The sequence below is a fragment of the Podarcis pityusensis genome (genome assembly GCF_964106645.2).
Source record: "Podarcis pityusensis genome assembly, chromosome: 8".
NCBI classification, from domain to species: Eukaryota; Metazoa; Chordata; class Lepidosauria; order Squamata; family Lacertidae; genus Podarcis; species Podarcis pityusensis.
The window spans coordinates 28,177,970-28,197,869 of record NC_138033.1 but is presented as its reverse complement, the minus strand read 5'-3'; the positions used below and the strand labels follow the sequence as shown (position 1 = coordinate 28,197,869).

General features: G+C 45.4%; 1 protein-coding gene across 5 annotated transcripts; it reads right to left on the bottom strand.

Moving 5' to 3' along the window:
• Positions 1-3,150: 3,150 nt before the first annotated feature.
• NCDN (neurochondrin) lies at positions 3,151-19,882 on the bottom strand. 5 transcript variants are annotated; one of them, XM_081015646.1, is made up of 8 exons: positions 19,762-19,882; positions 13,208-13,302; positions 12,513-12,648; positions 11,136-12,113; positions 10,302-10,543; positions 7,191-7,415; positions 6,572-6,714; positions 3,151-4,849 (listed from the first exon to the last, which is right to left on the bottom strand). In XM_081015646.1, exons 3-8 carry the CDS (start codon positions 12,636-12,638, stop codon positions 4,413-4,415), a joined length of 2,151 nt encoding a protein of 716 aa, XP_080871772.1. In that variant the 5' UTR covers positions 12,639-12,648; positions 13,208-13,302; positions 19,762-19,882; the 3' UTR covers positions 3,151-4,412. The 5 variants fall into 5 exon arrangements, with proteins under 5 accessions (XP_080871772.1, XP_080871770.1, XP_080871774.1 ...); XM_081015644.1 differs by lacking the exon at positions 19,762-19,882 and adding an exon at positions 19,484-19,755; XM_081015648.1 differs by lacking the exon at positions 19,762-19,882 and adding an exon at positions 19,553-19,755.
• Positions 19,883-19,900: the final 18 nt, after the last annotated feature.

Genomic DNA, 19,900 nt, shown 5'->3' with positions numbered 1-19,900 from the left:
TGTAGTCCCCTTCTCCTTGTGCCCTCCATCTTTCCCAACAACAGGGTCTTTTCCAGGAGTCTTCTCTTCTCATGAGGTGGCCAAAGTATTGGAGCCTCAGCTTCACGATCTGTCCTTCCAGTGAGCACTCAGGGCTGATACTTCATGTGAAATACTCATCTCTGATAACAGCACTAGGGTGACTTGCCCAAGAGAACAAGAAAATAAGATGCAGAGGAATTATACTGTCAATGAGAAATGCCTTTAGTCCCAGAAATGTCTATAGCCACAAAGTTGACTGACATTGTGGCGGTGAGATGTCCTATGGACACATAAAGATAATGCGACCCCTGGCCATTTGGTCCATTCGTGACCAACTCTGGGGTTGCGGCGCTCATCTTGCTTTATTGGCCGAGGGAGCCGGCGTACAGCTTCCAGGTCATGTGGCCAGCATGACTAAGCCGCTTCTGGCGAACCAGAGCAGCGCACGGAAACGCCGTTTACCTTCCTCTATGGACACATAGTGGGGGGCAAAAGAAGACAGTCTGAGACAGCAAAAATGTAAAGCAGGGATGGGGAACTTGTGTGCCCACTGGACTTCCCCAGGCTTCCCACCCCTGTTCTGGACAGTAAAGGGTTACCAAGCAGTGGAATGACTCCATCACCCAAGCTTGCCATAGTTGTCCTTTAAAGGATGGCCAAGGCTTCCTGTAGGGCTGGGAATTTGCCTGGGCAATAGCAGCCTTTGTTGCCTCTTGAATTGTTTTCCAGTTCTGCCCCCAGGGCCATACACCGCCTTACACATTAAACTGATTCAGAGGTTGTTCCTTCCCATAAATGAAATTACACTGCACACCTAGAAAAGGCAGCCTAAAAAGGTTATTATAGGCATGACTGTGTGCAGCACTGTTCTCATGAGCAGGAAGTGATATGAGAACAGGTATGTAGTAAAGATACACTTTGAGCTGGTTATTCATGTAGAATCTTCATTACGAACAAAATAAAAGCTGCTTTATAAAGCCATTCCGCTGATCCGCCCAGCTGCATCGTCTGTTCTGACAGGCAGAAGCTCTCCTAGATCTCAGGCTAAGGTGATCCCATCCTTTAAAGCCGGATCTCAAACCTGGGATGTTCCGAATGCAAAGCAGGTGCTTAATCCCTGAGCTATGGCTCTTCTCCAGGCAAAGATCATGGAACAAGGATGCTCTTTGCCAGTTGTACCAGTGCAGCACCTGGCACTGTGATGCTGCATCCACCAGCTTGAGTAAGAGCTTAAAGGCAGAGAAGTCAACTGAACCATTGTTGTTGGAATCCATCTGTCTCAAGAGACAATAGAGTGCGCCTCTGGGGTAGTCAAACTGCTGCCCTAGCAGCGCTGAAGTGACCAAGCCTGGGAAGTGTGTATGGAGGTCCTGGGCTGCCTAGAAAACAAGACCACCACCCCTCAGCCTCACTGATGTGGTCTAAAAAAGCCTTTCTCAACCTGTGGGTCACCAGATGTTGTTGGACTACAACTCCCATCACCCCTAGCAAGGCCAGAGCTCAGGGGTGATGGGAGTTGTAGTCCAACATCATCTGGGGACCCACAGGTTGAGAACCACTGGAAGGAAAGCAGAGCAATACACTTGGCACCAGCTTGGCTGAAGCAACAGCTGGGAGGTGGTGGACAAGGTGCCACCCAACCATCTTAGGGAACCCACTCTGGATTTGTGAAGGGTTTACTCCTTAGCTTTTTCTTCTCCTGGAGATCTCCCACAAGGCAGCGGAGGTTTAGGAGCTATCTTCCCAGGCTGAGTCCAATCTGCCCCTTAGTTCCCTCTACAGCACATGAAGAAACCGCCTGCTTGACCATTGACTCATTGGCTACCCTTACCTGCTTTAGCCGACCAGTCAAATCCATTCCCAGGCTGTGGATGCTGTCACATTTGACACCTGCTAGGAGCCACAGGTGAGAGCTGAGAGCATGGTGAGGACCAAAGGTGGCCAAACTACCCCTGGAGCATGACGTGTCCCCCACCAGAGGTACTACCCCTCCCCTAACATCCCATGAACCCATCAGCTGAACCACAACTCCCACATCACAATGCCTACTCAGGGCTCTGAACACACCGCATCCCCATAGGTGCTTCCTGGTACTGAGGTGAAATATTTTAACTGGGAAATAAAGAACCTTGCTTGAACTTCCCTCAGTCGGGGGGCAGAAAAGAGGCAGCACGGTGCTTCCTGTACTCACAAGTACACACAGGTCTGTGATTAGGAGCAAGAGCAATGCTATTTAAAAGGTTTTATAGGCTTGGATGGGAGATGGCTGCCTTCATCTGCCGCTGAGAACCTGCATGTCATCCCGGTGAGCCCAAGAGTATCAATGGCCCTTTTGTCCCACTTCATACCACCAGTGCATAAATGAGAAAGAAATAGTCTGTGACCAGAACACTGAGAAGACTGTACCTGCTTTGTAAAAGGACGTTTCTTCCCATAAAGTTGAATTTTGCTTGAAGAACCAACCGGCACCAGCCTCATAAAGCTGCCCAACTGGCATGAAGACAACGGCCAGATAGCCATACTTTTCTCCATCAAGTGCTGAGTGAGTTCCAACCACTCTGCCCTTACTTTGTAGGTTCGAAGTAGGGAGCTGCTACCCAACAGATCAGATGGATCTGGATCAGGGCTTGTGGTCATTCATGGACTGGCTGGACTTTAACTCCCATCAGCAAGAATGGCCAAGGGGTTAGGGATGATGGGAGTTGTAGTCCAAGCCAACCCTGGAGGCTCTCCAGCCACCCGACCCAGAGACACCACAGAAAATTCCTTATCAAAGCAAATTTCAAGGCGGACTAAAGATCAGTAGCTAATATGTATTGCTTTGGGAGAGGCCCATCAACGGCTACTAGCCATGTCCAGAATCATTCGGACTTGGAATATTTGCTGCTATGGATGAACTGCAAAGGGTTAAGACCTCCATGCCCTGCTTGTGAACTCTTCATAGGACATCTGGTTGGCCACTGCTGGAGACTGAAGTAGAGGAACCTTTGATTTGACACAGTAGGGCTCTCCCTCCCTCTCCCTTCTGCTTCACAGGGATTACAGGAGGGAATGAGAGGAAAGGCGATGCTTGCTTCCAGCAGACATCCATTTGGTGAACAAGACCCACATGTCAGTAAGAACCAGGCATTTATTACAAGACAAAGCACTTTTATTTACTGAACTGTAAACACCAAGATATTAAGCCAAGGCCACAGCTTCAGGGGCTAATCCAGCCTCCAACTCATGAACATAATATTTACTGGCTGCATGCAAGAGCCTACATGCGGAGTAATACAGAGAAGCGAAAAACAAGCAAACATTTAACACTCCGGAGAGTACAGATCCCAATACTATATATTTGGCCCCGGAAATCCCTCTTCCTTGAAATGCAGTTGATTCAAAAGGGAGTCAATTATTTTTAACAGCAAAATAGTTTGCACCCTCCCCCTCATTGCCTGCCCCATCTCCCCCCACAGGGCCATCTAATGCCAGCAGCCATGTGGGAGCAGGCAGGCAAGCAAAGGAGACCTTGGTCCTGCTCCAACTAGGGATGTCGTCACTCCAGTCCACAGAGTGAACTTCCTCCCTCCCCAATTGTTTTAATCACATTTAAACTGTCCCTGCTTTTTAAAAAAATTGTAAGCCACCTTGGTGTTTTGTTTTGTTTTGTCCAGAAAGGCAGGTACAAATTTATTAAATAAAGACATCAGCTACCATGTGGGAAGGATCCCAAAGGCTTGTATGTTATTCAATACTGTTTCACTGTGATTTTATCAATACACTTCAATGTTACGTGTAAGCTGCCTAGGAAGAATTTGTATCCTTAAAAATTGAATATTCAAATAAATAAATAAATAGGTAAATAAATAGTATCCTCAAGAAAAGAGCTCCAACAATGGCACAGTCCTGAGGTAATCAATAATTAGATGGCCAGAAGTCTATCCAGTATGCCCTTCATAAGTGCATTACTTAAGTCTACCCTGAAGCCTGATTAAGGTAGCAAAAGGACACCTTGGAAACAATCACTATACATAGTTTAAAACATTCCTTCCCTTCCACGCTAGAATGCCACCAAAGTTCCTTTAGCATTTGTTTACTCTCCCCTCTAGAGGAAAACTAGCTTTTTCCACAGTGCATTAGAGTCAACTGAACAGCACTAACGTGCACTGGCATACATTTGTGCAATTGTTTCATGTTACTCTACGATATCACAGAGAGCTAGGACACATGCTTTATGAGACATCATATTTTGTTTTAAAACTTTGTGCAGCCATCTGGGAAGAGGTGCCCGACACATCCCATGCCCTACTGATTAAGAAGATCATCCATCTGCATGAAACAGGATGATAAAAAACTGCTTCAGGGAAAACATTTCCCCCCACCCGACCACAACGTGTTCTGAGCACTGCTCACTGCTCAGAGAGACATTGTTCCAAGGCAGCCATGCCATACAGGCTGGCCATTTCCAAACCCCGGTGCTGTTGGATCATCTCCAAACACGGCTGGCTAGCTCGGGCCAGCTCCACCAGGATGCCTTGGAAAGCACGGACAACTTCCAAGTCTACGGACGACGGCGCCACACGGCCCAGCAAGGCCAGCAGCTCCTGAAGCCAGCCAGAGCGCAGGACATCCTGCGGCAGCCACAGGAAGAGGGGCACGCAGCTAGCGAAAGCCTGCATGCCCAGAAACCACAACTCACGGATGGCTGGCCAGGCCGCCTTATAGGTTGGAGAAACGCTCATGGTCACCTTCTCCCCATCGAGGTCAGTCTGGGCCACGTGGGCTTCTGCCAGGAAGCGGATGGCAGCATCAAAGAAGCCCTCAGATTCTGGAGTCCCCTGCAGACCTGAGTGAAAAAGAGAGGAAGAGAAAGGGAGAAAAAAGAGAGAGAAAGAGAGGTAATGTGGGCATTCACCAACAACATGTGCTTCCTTCCAAGGTCTGGGCAGGTACAGGAAGCAGTGATGGTCACAGACTTGCATGGCTTCAAAAGAGGATTAGGCAAATTCATGGAGGAGTGCTATCAATGGATATCAGCCAGGATGGCTATACTCTGCCTCCACAGTGGAGGCAGAAATGCTTCTGAATACCAGCTGATGGAAGCCGCAGGAAGGGAGCGGGCTCTTGCGCTTGAATTCTGCTTGTTGGTTTCCCACAGGTGCCTGGTCGGCCTATGTGTGGCTTGGATGCTGGACTTCTGGCCTGATCCATCAGTCTCTTCTTAGGTTCTTATGACATTGCCTTCCTACTACTTCCTCAGGCTGAAACCCCTCTAGGAATATTTTAACTTGAGCCAGGCCAGTACAAAGAAGAGACCTGAGTCCCCGTCCCCCCATGACCCCTTCCTTGGTCAGTTTTCAAAACTGTTTCCAGAATAGGGCAAGAAGTGGTATGCCACCCCCTCCCTTTTCAGGTGACACTAATCAGAACTGATCGCAGGAGTACATTCAGTGTCATAACAGGGTTCACCATTGTAAGATGAAGTCCCAGCCTTTTGCCTGGGAGGCCTGGGGCCAGACTCAGCCATGACTCTCACTGGCTGACCTCAGGACTAGCCAGTGGCGCCGGGTATAGGAGGAGGGGGCTTCAGCTCCCCCAATATTGAGGGGCCATCACCCCCTGACACTGCTGTGCACTCTCTGCACATCTCAGCCTCTGCCTAGCAGCCAGGCTGGGGGTGGGATGAGCAAGCGCAGAGATAGCCCTCCGCATGACCCGCCCCCACCCAGTACCCGCCGGGCGGCATCACCCCTGGGACAAGCTGCTCTTTTCCAGCTTAATTTACCTCACAGTGCTGCTGCAAGGACAGAATGGGCTAGCACCTCCATGTGCATTACGCCTAGTTTTTCGGAGGAGGGAAAGACACAAGCTTAATACTTAAAATAAGTACATTTTAATTAGCCCAACTGGGATGGCTGTGTGGGCTTTGGGCCACTTGCTGTGCTGAGTGATCAGCAGCTTATTCTGAGGGAACTGCCTCTGTAAGGCTTCTCTTGCTTGCACCCTCTCATCCCAGCTCTTTTCCTTCTCATTTGACTCCCCATATAATTAGAGCGCACTGTTTGTCAATTCCCAACTCGGGAGGGTAGTGGAGGAGGAAAGAGAGAGTCTCATGTTGGGCAACTCAAGAAAGAAAACGATACTATACGGAGTTGCCATGGAGATGGATGGTAATGAACCACTTGTCTGCCCACACAGGCCTAGCTTTCACTGAGCTAATAAACCTGTGCCTGGGCTATACCACTTCAGGCTACTGCAGGGGTGCTCGCATGCTGTTCTATGCAAAAACAAAAAACCCAAAATAATCCCCCCACAGTGAAAAACGAGTTGCATCAGGGAGGAGGTTTGGCTAGAACCCTTCTCTTATGATGTTCTGGTTTTCTACATGAAAGGGTTTTGGCCTTTTGTTTTGTAAAGACAGCATTCAGGTCATGTGGGCACACACCTGCACTCTGAAGAGGTACAGCCTAGCAACAGATTTGCCGCTGAAGAAAAACTAGGGCATGGCTACATTTTGTTGACTTCCTACTCAGTTTTGGCAGTGGAAGCTGACAGCGCTATTTCTTGCCTGGGTAAGCAAACAGCCTCTTGGACATCATGAGTCCCAGTGTTGCCACATTGGCTGTCAGGCCGAGATGTTCTCTCTGTGGCAGCAGAGAAGGAAGGGACTTCAGCAATGTGTCCATCAAGGTCGCAAAGCAATCTTCTCGGCTGCAGGTGAGAGAGAGAGAGAAAGCAAAACACGAGATGCTTTCTGAGTTAATCATATCTGCAGTCCACCCTTCACCCACAGTACTCAAGGTTATGTGCATAAACTTCTCTATTTTTGTTCCCACACCAGCTTGAGGGGTTGGCTAGGACCCTTTGAGTTTCATAACTTGAGTGGGGATTTAAACCCTGGGTGAAGAATTAAACCATGATTTCCTCAATCATGTGTGAATTCATTTGTTACATTTTTAGGTGTACATCTCTTACTAAAGAAATTCATTGAGCGAGCACTTGATGAATATTTAAAGTATTATATTTCATGCTCTTCATTTTGTATTACAAAAATTATTATACATATTAAAATTATAACATATTTTTAAAAATATGTGAATAAGAAGTCTGCATTTCGAAACAGAGGTTTGCCTCTGTAACATGTTAAGGTGTCGTTAACTCATTTGCATTCCTCCTCTACCCATTACCTGATTAAATCTGGAGCAGTCACAACCAAATTAAGGAAAATTTCACAACACGTCTGAAGGCTGGTTTCCACAGTAGTCGATGTAGTCAGGGTATCTGTATTTGAAACAAATATCTCCCACCGGTACAAGAAATATTGGCACAGGAGTACTGGCGCGCCCTCTGAAATGAGGATTCCACGGGGTCGATCCTCTGCAGTCAAGTGGCTTAAGCCAGGTAAGAGGAATCTGAAAGGGGACATGGAAATGCTGGAACTAAGTTAAAAGCAGAGGGCTTTTCCCCTTTATTTAAAACATTTATATACCCAAGCTCTTAAGACAAAAAAGTCCCTCGAGCAGCTTACAAAAACCACTAACTAGATAGTCCATGGCCTCAAGCTTCTGACAGCAAAGTTTAACAAGGAAGTTGTTATGACCATGGTGAAATTAAAATGCATTTCAACCTGGAATATGGATTTTCTATAGTAAAAAACCCAAGCCAGTTACAAAAGATTTGCTGGTGAAGAGCTGCCACCCTAGGTCAGCTCAACAGCCAGCCCAATGCCATACCCTAGCACTGGCTACTGCTGAATATATTCAAAAAAAGGCCCAACAATTTTTGCACAAAGTAATGCGACCCTGCTGCACCTTCTGCCAATCTGACCAATAATGGGGTCCCTCTCATTATATTTGAGAAAACATGACTAGGGGTGGGAAATTAAATATCACAGTAAGATCTGAAATGTTCAAATGTTCAGACTGCTTATTATAATGGGGTCTGGGCATTTTGTCTTGTTTATCCCATAAAGTTTGTTTCTTGAAAGCATTTGTACCCAGTCTTTCCTAAGTCTTTCTTTTCTTTTCCGGGCAGCCCACAATGATTAACACATAATAACAGACCGCAGGAGGACAGGTTTATAAAGTTAGCCTTAGATACCCCTGGCTCCTTTCTTACACTAGTCAAAGTCCTGATTTTTTTTTTTTTAAGGAGGAAATTATGTAAGTCCTAACAGAATGAAGGGAGAGGTAGTTGCACAGAACTGGGACAACTACCAGAGGCACCGCTCCATACCCCTGCCTCGCCACCTAAGCAGATGGCAGGTAGGTGTACTGTAGCTCGTGACACTGCAGCAGCTAGGCAGTATTACACTACACATTATAGCCTTATTGTAAAATGCAGGAGCGCGGACCGGCTCCAAACAATTCAAACATTCTTAGAAGAGTACAGCCATACAAGGGAGCTCAGGAACCTGGTTAAAGGTTATAGGTCACCCAGGATGGAGGCCAATTTTGGAGGAGGGGACTGGGTATGCAGTGACTGCTGGGAATCACACATACTCCAGCAAGACCTGTTTTAACAGTTGGGGAACATGACAAGGCTGCACATGGTTGGGTCTTCTCTCCCCTCCTTTGATGCTAATTGGTAGGGACTCCGTGCCCAATCCTTAACAGAGCCAGGACCACATCCTACCTTTGGTTCTCAAGTGACACAGCTGACCGCAGCTGAAGGGCTGGTTTCAACTCAAGAAGCTTATTGGTGGTCTGGCCTTCCCACAGCTTTTATTACTGGTCCCACTAGAGTGGAAGTTGGTGATCATTGGGACTGATAGGATAGAAGGGAGGATAATCAACAGCAGGCGAGGCCAGAGCCAACTAATTCCAGGTTTGCCCCCTGCTGAAGTATATATGGTGTGACAGCACTGAGGCTAAGAAGGAGGAAGCCGACAACCAGTGCTGTTAAGTAAGAAGGCAGGCAGGACTGGCTATGGGGCAGGCTGAAGTTGGTGGGGCAGTGCCCCATTTGCCTTAATGAACCAGCCTTTGTTGCTTAAAAGATGGGAACAAAGGAACTTGATGGAACTTTGCATATTTAAAATCAAGGTGGATTTGCATCCTGGAAGCTGTTCCTACATGGCTCCTGATCCTACATATCCAACAAAACCAACCTCAGAGCTGAGAGACTGGGGAAAAGAGGAAGAAAGAAAAGAAAAGAAAAGAAAAGAAAAGAAAAGAAAAGAAAAGAAAAGAAAAGAAAAGAAAAGCAAGCAGAGAGAGTGAACTCAAAGTAAACTGAATCACAGGAGTCAATATTGATGGGTTGATTTTTCCAGACCCAAGCTTGTAATGCCATTCCACATCAGGAAGGTTGCAAAGAGTTCTCCAGGGAACACAGATGACTCACTTGGGAACCTTTGTGCTATAGTCAGGCGCCCACGAACAAATGCTGTTCCCACATGGTCTCGGGATTAGAAACCATCAGTAAGAGCTGTTGCATAAGCCTTTCTAGTGCTCATCATGCCATTGCTGATGGGTGGCCAGAAGCTGCCTTAGATAGACAAGAAGGCTTGGCAAGTAAGCAGCTTACCCTCAACAGCATCCTGGTCCAGGGTAGAGGGGAAGGGGGCAGCACTACTGAAGGAATCCTGTTAACTGCTAAGTTTTATACACGCTAATTGCAACAACAATAAATCTACTGCTATCAAATACTTGGGCTTCCAATTAGCATCACTTCTGTCTTGCCTGGAATTCAGCCTCAGTTTCCCTGCCTGTATCCAACTGATCACAGCCACTGCTGTTGCTCTTGGTTGCCTAGCTAAAATATGCAGCACTGGGAGTCATCAACACTCTGCCCCACAGTTTCATGTAAATGTTTAAAAAAGAGCCCTGGTGGCAATATAAGACCCCTGTAAAAACTCTACACCTCTTATCTCCGGAGGAGAGTAAGCTGCCACCCCAAGATGGAATCTAGTCCAAGTCATTTCCACACTGATAACTAAGATGACAAAAGAAAAGCTTCATATTATGCTTTAGTTGAGATTCTTGCATTGCAGGTGGTTGGACCAGATGACTCTTAGGGTCCCTTCCAAGTCTACAATTCTATTCTGTGAAGAACGTTTCCAAAAATGTAACAGCGCAGAATTTTATCAGTGTATCAGCGAGGCAGAGGTTTGCCTAAGGCCCCTCAAGGACTTTAATGTCCAAGCTGAAACTCCAGCCAGAATGCTCCTGATCCTCAGCTCATCATTAGAAGTGTTTAAGCAGAATAAACCTAAAGTGGTTCTGATTCCCAAACTGGAATCTAGAAGGCATAAAGCAGCAAAACAACATATTTCAACACCCAACGCTGTAATTTACCTTATAGCATCTCCTTGCCAAACAGGAGGCTGGATGCTGCTTTGCCCAGCCTGCTCTGCCTCCTGCTGCAAACTACTTCTGACTCTCTTCTCCTCCTCAAACCGCATCTTGGCATAGTAGATGAGGAAAGGCAGAAGGTCACAGATCTCTTGCTTGAGGGAAGATGTCTCTTCAGCCAGCCAGGCCCCAAGGATTCGAACAGAGGCAAAGATGAAAGGGTCGTCCAGCTTCTTTCGCCCTACCTGTGGGACAGAGAAAGCAGTCACAAACATGTTGTAAGTCAGTGAGGCTGGGATGAGTGACATTGTGAGCCAGACAAAGGAAAGTGAGCATGTACCATCTGTTAAATCCAAGCTGATAAGCCGCAGAGCCTGCAGGACCACAAGCACTTCAGCTACTTGGCCAAAACAGCAATCTGGGGAAGCAGTAGATTCTTTCCACCTTTTCTACCATCCTTGATGGATTTCAAAGGCCTTGATTGGCTCCCAGTTCAGTCTTTCCTACATAAACAAAAGTTAAGGCAGCCCCCGTTTCAGAGCTCTTTGCCCTGCTGTGTTATTCAGAACTTCCACATTTTCATTTAGTCCAGGGACGCCATTTCTATCTCCCCCTTTCCTCCTCTGCTCCTTGTCCTGTACTATGGTTCATTTCCCTCAATACTAGTTTGGGCTTCCTACCCACAAGAATTGCCTCACTTGGACACCAGATGACTCCTACCAACCTGGCACAGTTGACAGCCTCGGACCCTCATAAAGGTAAGGCTGTTAACTGCTTCCTGAACTCCTGAGGGAGGCAGCCTTATAAGATTGGAAGATTTTGGGAGTCTTACTATACCTGTCTCAAGTAGTGTATGACAGCCCCGAAGGCTTCCTCCAGGATCCCCACCAGCTGCACTTTCTGCGTCTCCAGCAGCAAAGAACCTTTCTCTTTTGTGCACTCCACAATTGCCGTCTCCATCAGAACGTAGCAAGCAGCCATCAGTTCCTGCTTCTTGTCCACCTCTGCCAGATCCAGCTCCTCCAGAGTCAGGCGGACTTCGACACATGCCAGGTTGGACAGCAAGGCAAAGAACTTGCTGCCAGCACCCCCTCCTTGGATCCACTCTGAGCCACAGGCTTGTGACAGGCAGGCTGCCAGCTTCAAGGCAGGGTCCCGCTGGGAAGTGCTCAGCTTGCTGGTCAGGATGCTAGCCAGGCCTCGGTAGAGGGGCAGGAGGCATTCGGCGTTGGGCGAGAGAAGGGGAGGGATGAAGCGGGGCAGCACTTCACACAGCTGGAATTTGGTCATGTCTTCAGCCTTCTGGAATTCTAGACTAAGTACGTTCAGCACCCCCATGAGGTCAACAGTGGCTCTCTGCCAGCACTTTGCTTCGGCTGCAATCAGAAGCCCCACAAGCAGCTTAAAGGCCTGATCAAAGCCATAGCCATGCTTCACATAAGCCCTGCACAGTGCTGGGACAGTGCCCCTGTTCACCAACTCTCTGGGACCCTTTGGAGTGGCCATGATAGCCCTGAGGCACTGATAAGCATCATCAATCATGGCATTACAGGAAGCATCTCCTGGTTTGCAAGTTGAAATCACATCATTGAAAACCGGGATTTTGTTAAGGACCTGGGGATGCCGAGCTAAATCTGGATCGGTGCAGAAGCAGGCCAGCAGGGTGAGGCCCAGGGCTTGGAATGTGTGCTGTGTACAGCCCTCAGGGGCATCCTTAGACGTCAGAAGCCTGTTTGGGAATGTGAAACCAACCGCGTCAAAGATCCTCCGGCGGGTTTTGGAATTGATTTCTCCAGCTTTTGCTGCTTTGGTCACCTGAAGGATAAAATCAGGAGGCATCAGAAGCGTGCAGTTTTGTGACATGGCTTGACTGAGCTAGCAGTTTCCCTTCCTCAGCTATAATTGCTTACTAGGTCTCCCCCTCCCTAAGTTCCTCTTGCATGCCACAGACATGGAAGGCTTTGCTCTTTCCTTGTTACAAGGATCTGTGTCCATCTTAAGTCTACAGGACAAGAGTGGATGCTATTATCTAGCCCAAGTCCTTATCTTAAGCAATTATTAGTAATTATGACTGTCATTTTACAGGTAGAAAACTACTGATCACTCACCCAGTTAGCCAGCTACCATGAATAGCTGGATTCAAAAAGCTTATCTTCCTTCCCAAATTTGCTTCCAAAGCAGTCTATTCCTGCCAGTGCAAGGCCATATTCTTACCAGAAGTAGAGCAGCAAACTGTTCGCTATCGTTGCTTGCATCTCTAAGCACATTGAGGCATCTCTCCAGTGTAGGATTCTTGCTGCTCTCACCATCATCAGGGACAATTCCCGAATTTGAAGCCATGATGTCAGCTCTGTACATAAAGACCACCATTGTTTTCATACAACAGGATAGACAAAAGATCACCTATCACATTGACACTGGATAGACCAAGTTCCCCTACAGCAGTGGCTGCTGTTACTGGCAAAGAAACAATGCTCATGCCTAGAATTAATTGGCTAACAACAGGGAAGAACCCAAAACTTACTGACCTTTCAGGATTCCCAAGTTTTAAGGCAGCTAACGGTAGCACAATGTAGTAGTTAAGAAAGACTGAGCTATGAAGCTTGATGCTTACTGGGATACCGCAGTAAGATCAGTAAAAGTGATGGGCAAGCTTCCTGAAAAAGCATCCTGCCTCGATGCTTTTTCAGAAATAGGCAGCTGTGGTACCGTGCACATTCTTAGAAGGCAATGATAACTACGTAATAGGCCTATTTAGCACTCCAAATGAAGTCACTTTAGATCTGAGGTTGCCAGCATGACAGTGGTGCATGCAATGGAACCCTTGAGGCCATCGCTTTCACAAAAAATCCAAGACCCCACCCTCTCGCACTGCAACCTTTGTCCCGAGAGAGAGTATGGGCAATTACCTTCTTTTCCTCTTAGAAAGGTAGAGTTGAATGAAGAATCGAGACAAAGTGATGCTCTTTCACCTCTATATGATTCTTAAGGTTCAGAACAGCACCTGGCCAGGTGAACAGAAAGCAGAGTGATGAAAATGGGGGGGGGGGGGCAGAGTCAAGGGAAGAAGGGGGAGTGCTGCAGGAGTCAGGTGGGGTGGGGATATAGAGCAGGCACCTGTTTTGTGGTGCTTGCAAGCACCAAATCTGTGGTTTCTACTGTGCCAATGCAAACTTTAACTTGATGGTGGTTGGGGGGACTCTGAGCAAAGCAATGCAAATTCAACATACGTTGCAGTTTTGCTTGATTTGACTTTACCCACACCAGGGGTCTGCAACCCGCGGCTCCGGAGCCGCATGTGGCTCTTTTACATCTTTGCCGCGGCTCCAGGGCGGATACTAGCGAGGGGAGGAGGCGCATTGTGCGCCCCGACACTCCCCACTGTGGCGGGTGCTGTACTGGCTGTGACGTCGCATGGGGGGGGTGCGTGCGTTAGTCACGCACTGTCCCGAGGTCACCTTCCCGCCCGCCCGTCCGCTACATTGTAAGGGGCATGTACGCTGGTCACTGCATTGAAAGGGGGCATGTACGCTGGTCACTGTTTTGAAGGGGAGTGAAGAACACACACACACACAAAAAGGTAACTTGTTAATTTAACGTTTATTTCTATGAGGAGGAGTAATTCTGAGGGGTCAAACAAAGAAATAATAAAAAAGTGACAAAAACGTTATTTTTATAATGACGAGTTTTGTGGCTCCCAGTTTTTTTTTTCTTCAGAAACGGGTCCAAGTGGCTCTTTTTGTCTTAAAGGTTGCAGACCCCTGACCCACACCCTATGTAAAAACAAATAACCTGTGTGCACACTTGCTCTCTTTTATGTAGTGACCTCCAGGGGAGGGGAGAAAGAATGCAACTAGAAGAGGTGGTATCCATTCAAAATTGCAAACGTGCCGGTGGGCTCAAAAAGGTAGGCAATGTCAGCTTTAGACCATGCCCAAAATAGCGATGAGGAACCTATGGTCTGCCACATGTTGCTGGGACTCCAACACTCACCATCTTCAAGTGCCAGTAAATGCAAAGAGGGAGGACATCCATCTTTGGGTTTGGACAGTCAGCTTTCCATAGTTATCTGCTCTTGCCAAGTGCCAGGGTAGATTCTCTCAGAGATTTTTTTAAATGGCAATTGCTCTGAAATATTCATCTTCTCTCTCATACGCGTGTAGGTTTAAGAAGGCAGTTAAAAAACCCTAAAGTACCCAAAAAGCAAGGCTGTGGTATTTGGAAAGAGACACCAGAAACTCTAACTGTAAACATATGAGTAACTGATTGACCTAAGAGGTGAATTTAAATGCCTAGAAATTCAGAATTCAGTTTAATGATACATTTTCTTGGGAAATTTGTAGAGAGATGTTTCAGCTTCTACAACTTTGGACACCATATTAAACTGTTTTTGTATAGAAAGGGGTGTTCTAATAGACCCTGCTTTAAAGTGGTTTCAAAACAAGGTAATGACTCAGATTTTTTTATAGAGCTGATTTTGTATAGGGCTGAAGTGTCTATTGTCGACTGAAGAGTGGCTCCCTGCAAGGATTAATGAGAGGCAATTTCTGCGTTGCTAGGAAATGTGTGCACTTTAATTTTTAACTTCTATAAAAAAATGTTATGCTCTTTATTTGTTAGTACTGCCACGGAAGGTGTGCTGGTTGTATCATTGCTAATAATTGATTGAATTGGAAATGTTTATCCAAGCTGATTCTGGTTGATATAGTTCAGCTCACTGATGTTAACTGATACATGTGCTTGATCATTTATTTTATAATTAGTTTAGAATGTTATAATATCCATATCATCAAAAGTGATCTATTTATTCGGATTGGCATATTCTGTTTTGAAATGAGTTAGCATTTAGACTGTTATAGTAATGATGCATTGTTCTGTGTTTTTTGCTGTCACATTGGGAGCTGCTTTGGGCAAACGTGTGCAGAAGCAGCATACACAATGGAATAATAAATAAAGTACAGGGCTGGGATGTTTCCCAAATGTTGAAGCTGGAATCTTTACAGAACAGTTTCTTGAAGAAATTGTTGGCTCTGCCCTACTACTCCTAATTCATTCAGAAATACAACTTTCTTCAGTCTCATCCAGTAACCATAATGCTATAATTTATTGTTATAATTATGGACAATTCTTCAGATAGATTTAACAGGCTTTTAGTGTCGGCAGCTTCAGCTCTCTGGAACCGATGACCAGCTGAAATCACACAGATGAAGTCATACAGATGCCTAGCATGGGGCTGTGTAGGCGCCTTCTGAAGACATTTTTGTTTAGGAAGGCTTTCCCCAAGGTGTAACCCAGTCATTTATGAAAGATAAATTTTATACCTGGTAAAAGGTTTCTGTTGTTTTTCAGTTTATGCTTCTGTGTTTCGTTCTGTTTTTACGCTTTGTGTCACAGTCTATAAATTGGTTTACTAAAAATAAAATCTGTCTAAATTGATACTGAATTGCAAGGACTGGGTTTCCAGATATCAGAAGATACTCAGATCTTAATATGTTTCTACATACACTTTGGTCACCTCAACAGAGATGTCAATCTCATCTGATAAAATTAATGCTCTAAGGTAAAGAATTACCATGGTAGAGTAAAAAAATGACCATGGTAGAGTTGCCAGTTTGGTTAAGTCTTACATCTGCTAAACTCAGGCAAAGCTTTTCTGGCTCAATGTAGATACTTTCATGCAATCACTACTTTTAATTCTGTTCTTTAGGCCTGGAATCCTGTTTTAAGGATTCTAGATACTATTTTATTGGGATTACACACAAACAAAACCATCCTAGAAAACATACTTTGTTTATTGCCAGATATTATCATCATTAATTACTTGCTTTTCACTAGAAAGTCCAAGGCAGGGTTCCACTAATGTAAAGTGCAACATTAAAAGAGTTTAGAACAATTTACTATCATAACCAGAGCAGGCCCTAGAAATATAGGGATGTGGTCAACTAAGTCCTGCTCAAAGTAGATCCAGTGAAATTAATAAACTTAAATTAGCCATTTCTATTAACTTCAATAGGTCTGTTCTGAGTAGTAAAAGACTGAATACGACACATTTTATTATTGTAGCTTTTGGACAATAATAATAATAATAATAATTTATTCTAGAGAATAATCTTTTGGAGAATATTTTCAAGAATATTCTCAATTAATGAGGTGTGCACATTTAAAGCAGCTGTGTAGACGACACAGAATTTACAGCTTTTGGAGAATATTCTCATCTCACATCACTATGGACAAGGATAACTTACATTCGTTAATTTCAATGGGTCTACTCTGAGTAGGACTCTGCCAACTAGAATGTCAAAGGCCAGGGTAAAGAGCTATATCGTCAGCATTCAAAGATTTATATTGTGTCTTTTTTATGTTTGGATCTTTGCAGCAGTGAGTGCAAATAGTGCTTTCAGAGATAGCTATAAATTGTCATGGTAATGCCATGATTTGATGATAGTTTTATTATTTTACTGCATTTTCATCCCTTGTTTTTACTGTTTGTTTTTCTTGCTTTTTAAATAATTGATTCTGGCTCTCATTAAATATTTTTAGTACCTGCATTGGCAAACATGATTTACTGTACACTCTTCAGCCTGTCTGAATTTCTGCAAAGGCCTTTGGTGATAAGCAATAAAAGTTTAATTTGGCCGACTCTCATTAGCCCTGGTCAGTCATAAAGAATGATGGAAATTTTACTCCAGCAACATCTGCAGGGCCAAAGGCACCACATCTCTACCCTGACACACACACACACACACACACACAGAGAGAGAGAGAGAGAGAGAGACACAAAGATTCTGCAGTAGATTATATGGCAAACAAGTCAATTTTTGTAAACTCCTTTGAGTTTATTTGGTTCGTTCCCCCCATCAAGTGGTTTATTTATTTTTGTTTAATAAAATTCATATATGTGGCAATAAGGCACTATATAAACCACAAAGTTACATAAAATAGACAAAGATTAGGTATTTAGACCATGAATGTTTCAAAACTACACACCACCAAAACCCCACCCAAATTTAAAACAAATTTCACGTGGGGGCAGTTTTTTGCTTGCAATCCAGATTTCCTGGTTATTTTTGAAGACTTGGCTGTACCTCAGTGAAGAAAAGAGAACAAAAAGTCTTGTGACACTTTAACAAACCAACAGATTGTTTAAGTGGTAATAGCGACATCTGCTCATCAGTAACAATGTAGCACAAGACTTGGCGGTCACATTATGTCTGCCCCCAGTCCTGCTCCCCAAAAGACAGAAATGCATGCATGTGTCTTCTTGTGTGAAAAATAAATGAATTTTTCATTAGCTGCCCTGCAGACATTAACTGCAGTGGGCTAGGAATGATAAAATTTCCAATATTATTTTTCCCATCCCACAGATGGGGTGTGTATACATATCCTGTAAGCCAAAATACTCATTCAGGGCTGGAAGTGGGGGGTGGAAGAAGGAAAACCAATGACAAATCTGTAACATTGTCCATTGTTAGTATACCCAAATTGCAGATTGGGATGGGTGGGGAGGCAGGAAAATGGCTTACAACGATCCATTACTGTGATCTATGATTAGACCAGTATAGCAAGGATTCTGAGGCAGGGACCCCTGTCCTAATAACACTGCACTCCTACTATTCTAACATCTGTGGAGATTCATTACATTTATATCCCTTCTTTTCTCCAGGGTGACATGGTTTTTCCCACCTTCCCATTTCATCCTCACAACAATCTCAATTAACATATTTCTATTCGCCCCTGCAGAACAAGCCCTCTGAAAGCCTAAAAATAAAAAATGTTAAACAAAAACAACTTGTCAAACACAGGCAGCAATAAGATCTATAAAAAGCTTGGAAAAATAAGGGGACTACTTAAAAGCCACAATAGATTGGGGAAGGGGGGGGGGGAGGCAATTTCACAAATACAGTGCCACCACTGAAAAGGCATTCTCCCTGATACAGACATCAGGCTACTGGCCTGTTTGACCATTGTGATGGACCAGAATGCAGGACTGCTCTTAGCACCTGAGCAGGTTCGTATAGGAGTACCGTAAGTGGTCTGTCAAATGCAATCCTTATCTGGATTTATGCCCCGGAGAAATCAACAGGGCATACTTCTAGGAAGGTGTACATACATACAACTATGTGCAAGTTGAACCTTGAACCGTATAAGTAACCATCTGTCTGCATTATCTGCAATTGTTTTGTGAATTACCATTGCCAATTATGTAATTATCAGCATATCTGTACTTTCTGCATTTCATTTCTCTCCGATCACACTGTGCACAATTCCTTCCTTAAACCATGTGGATATATACCTGAATTTCAGATGTGCATCTAATAAAGTAGTCTTGCATCTAATAAAGTAGACTGCAGTCCACAAACACTTACGCCATAAGTGTTAGTCTTTGCCACAAGGTGTCACAAGACTCTGCTATTTTTACTGCAACAGACTAACATGGCTAACCGTCTGGAAACGGGTAACCAACGCAACCGGTGAAAAATCGGCGAGATAAGATAAAACTGCCTAGCCCCTACAAGCATTCTGCTTCAGCTGAACTTTCTGGACAAAAAGCCCTCAGGAATTAACATGAAATAGCCTAGTCTCAGAGGAGATAGCTAAAAAGCTTTCACTAGGCCAGTCGCTGAGTGGGGATTTGCACCTGGGTCTACCCAGTGCAGGTCCAAAAATATTTCACTGCTTACCCTCTTCCAAGGTTGCTCACAACATATTAAAACAAAACAAAAAAAATGTTTGCAAGCATAAAACATTTTCTGCAAACGCATCTAAAAAAATACTGAGAGCAGCCGCTGCAGAAGCAGCACCAGCAGCATAAAACAGATCGATGCTGCATTCCTAACCCCGCTTACCTTAGCGACAGCCTCATAGAATTCAGTGGGACTTACCGCCAAGCAAATCCTGCTAGGATCGCAGCTCTAGGCTCGTGCAAAAGCTGACCGGAAGTCTCCCCCAGGACACCAAACGGGAGATGCGAAATGCCACTAAACTAGGAAGACCCTGCGCGCGTGGCGCATGCTAGAAGGCGCAGGCTCTGCCAGAGGTGCATTTGCTCCCTCCTTAATAGCGCACCCACAGACACCCACCCAAACCCTCATCCCCTGCATACGTGACGCACTTCGTTTTTGCTCTCGTTAAAGACCACCCCCCTAATCTCCACCCGCCTCATCTCCGCAAACACCGACACTCACCTTTTCCTCCAAGCGGGATCCGTCACTGGCGCAAGAAAAACACTATATTACATCCCCTTCCCTTCTTACCTCCGTCTCACCTCCTCTCAGCCCCCGCACTTACTAGCCTCACCAGCCCACGCACGCGCTCCTTAACCAATCAACCTCCCCCTTACTACCCCTTTCGCCAATAGCGCTTCGAGTTCATAAGACGTGCCCTAAGAAGCCACCGCCTCCATGTCAGATATGGACATTTTCCACCTCCTCCACAAACCCCCTCTCTTTAAAAAAAAACAAACCGTGGTGTTTGGGGGGGCGAAACACATTGTCCCTCGCGAAAACCTCACAATCGTAGCAACGGCGCGCGGTCTTTTCCGTTTCCGGCCAATCGAGCCCTGATTGGCTGGCCGGCCTGGCCTGCAAGGCGTACCTTTTTGT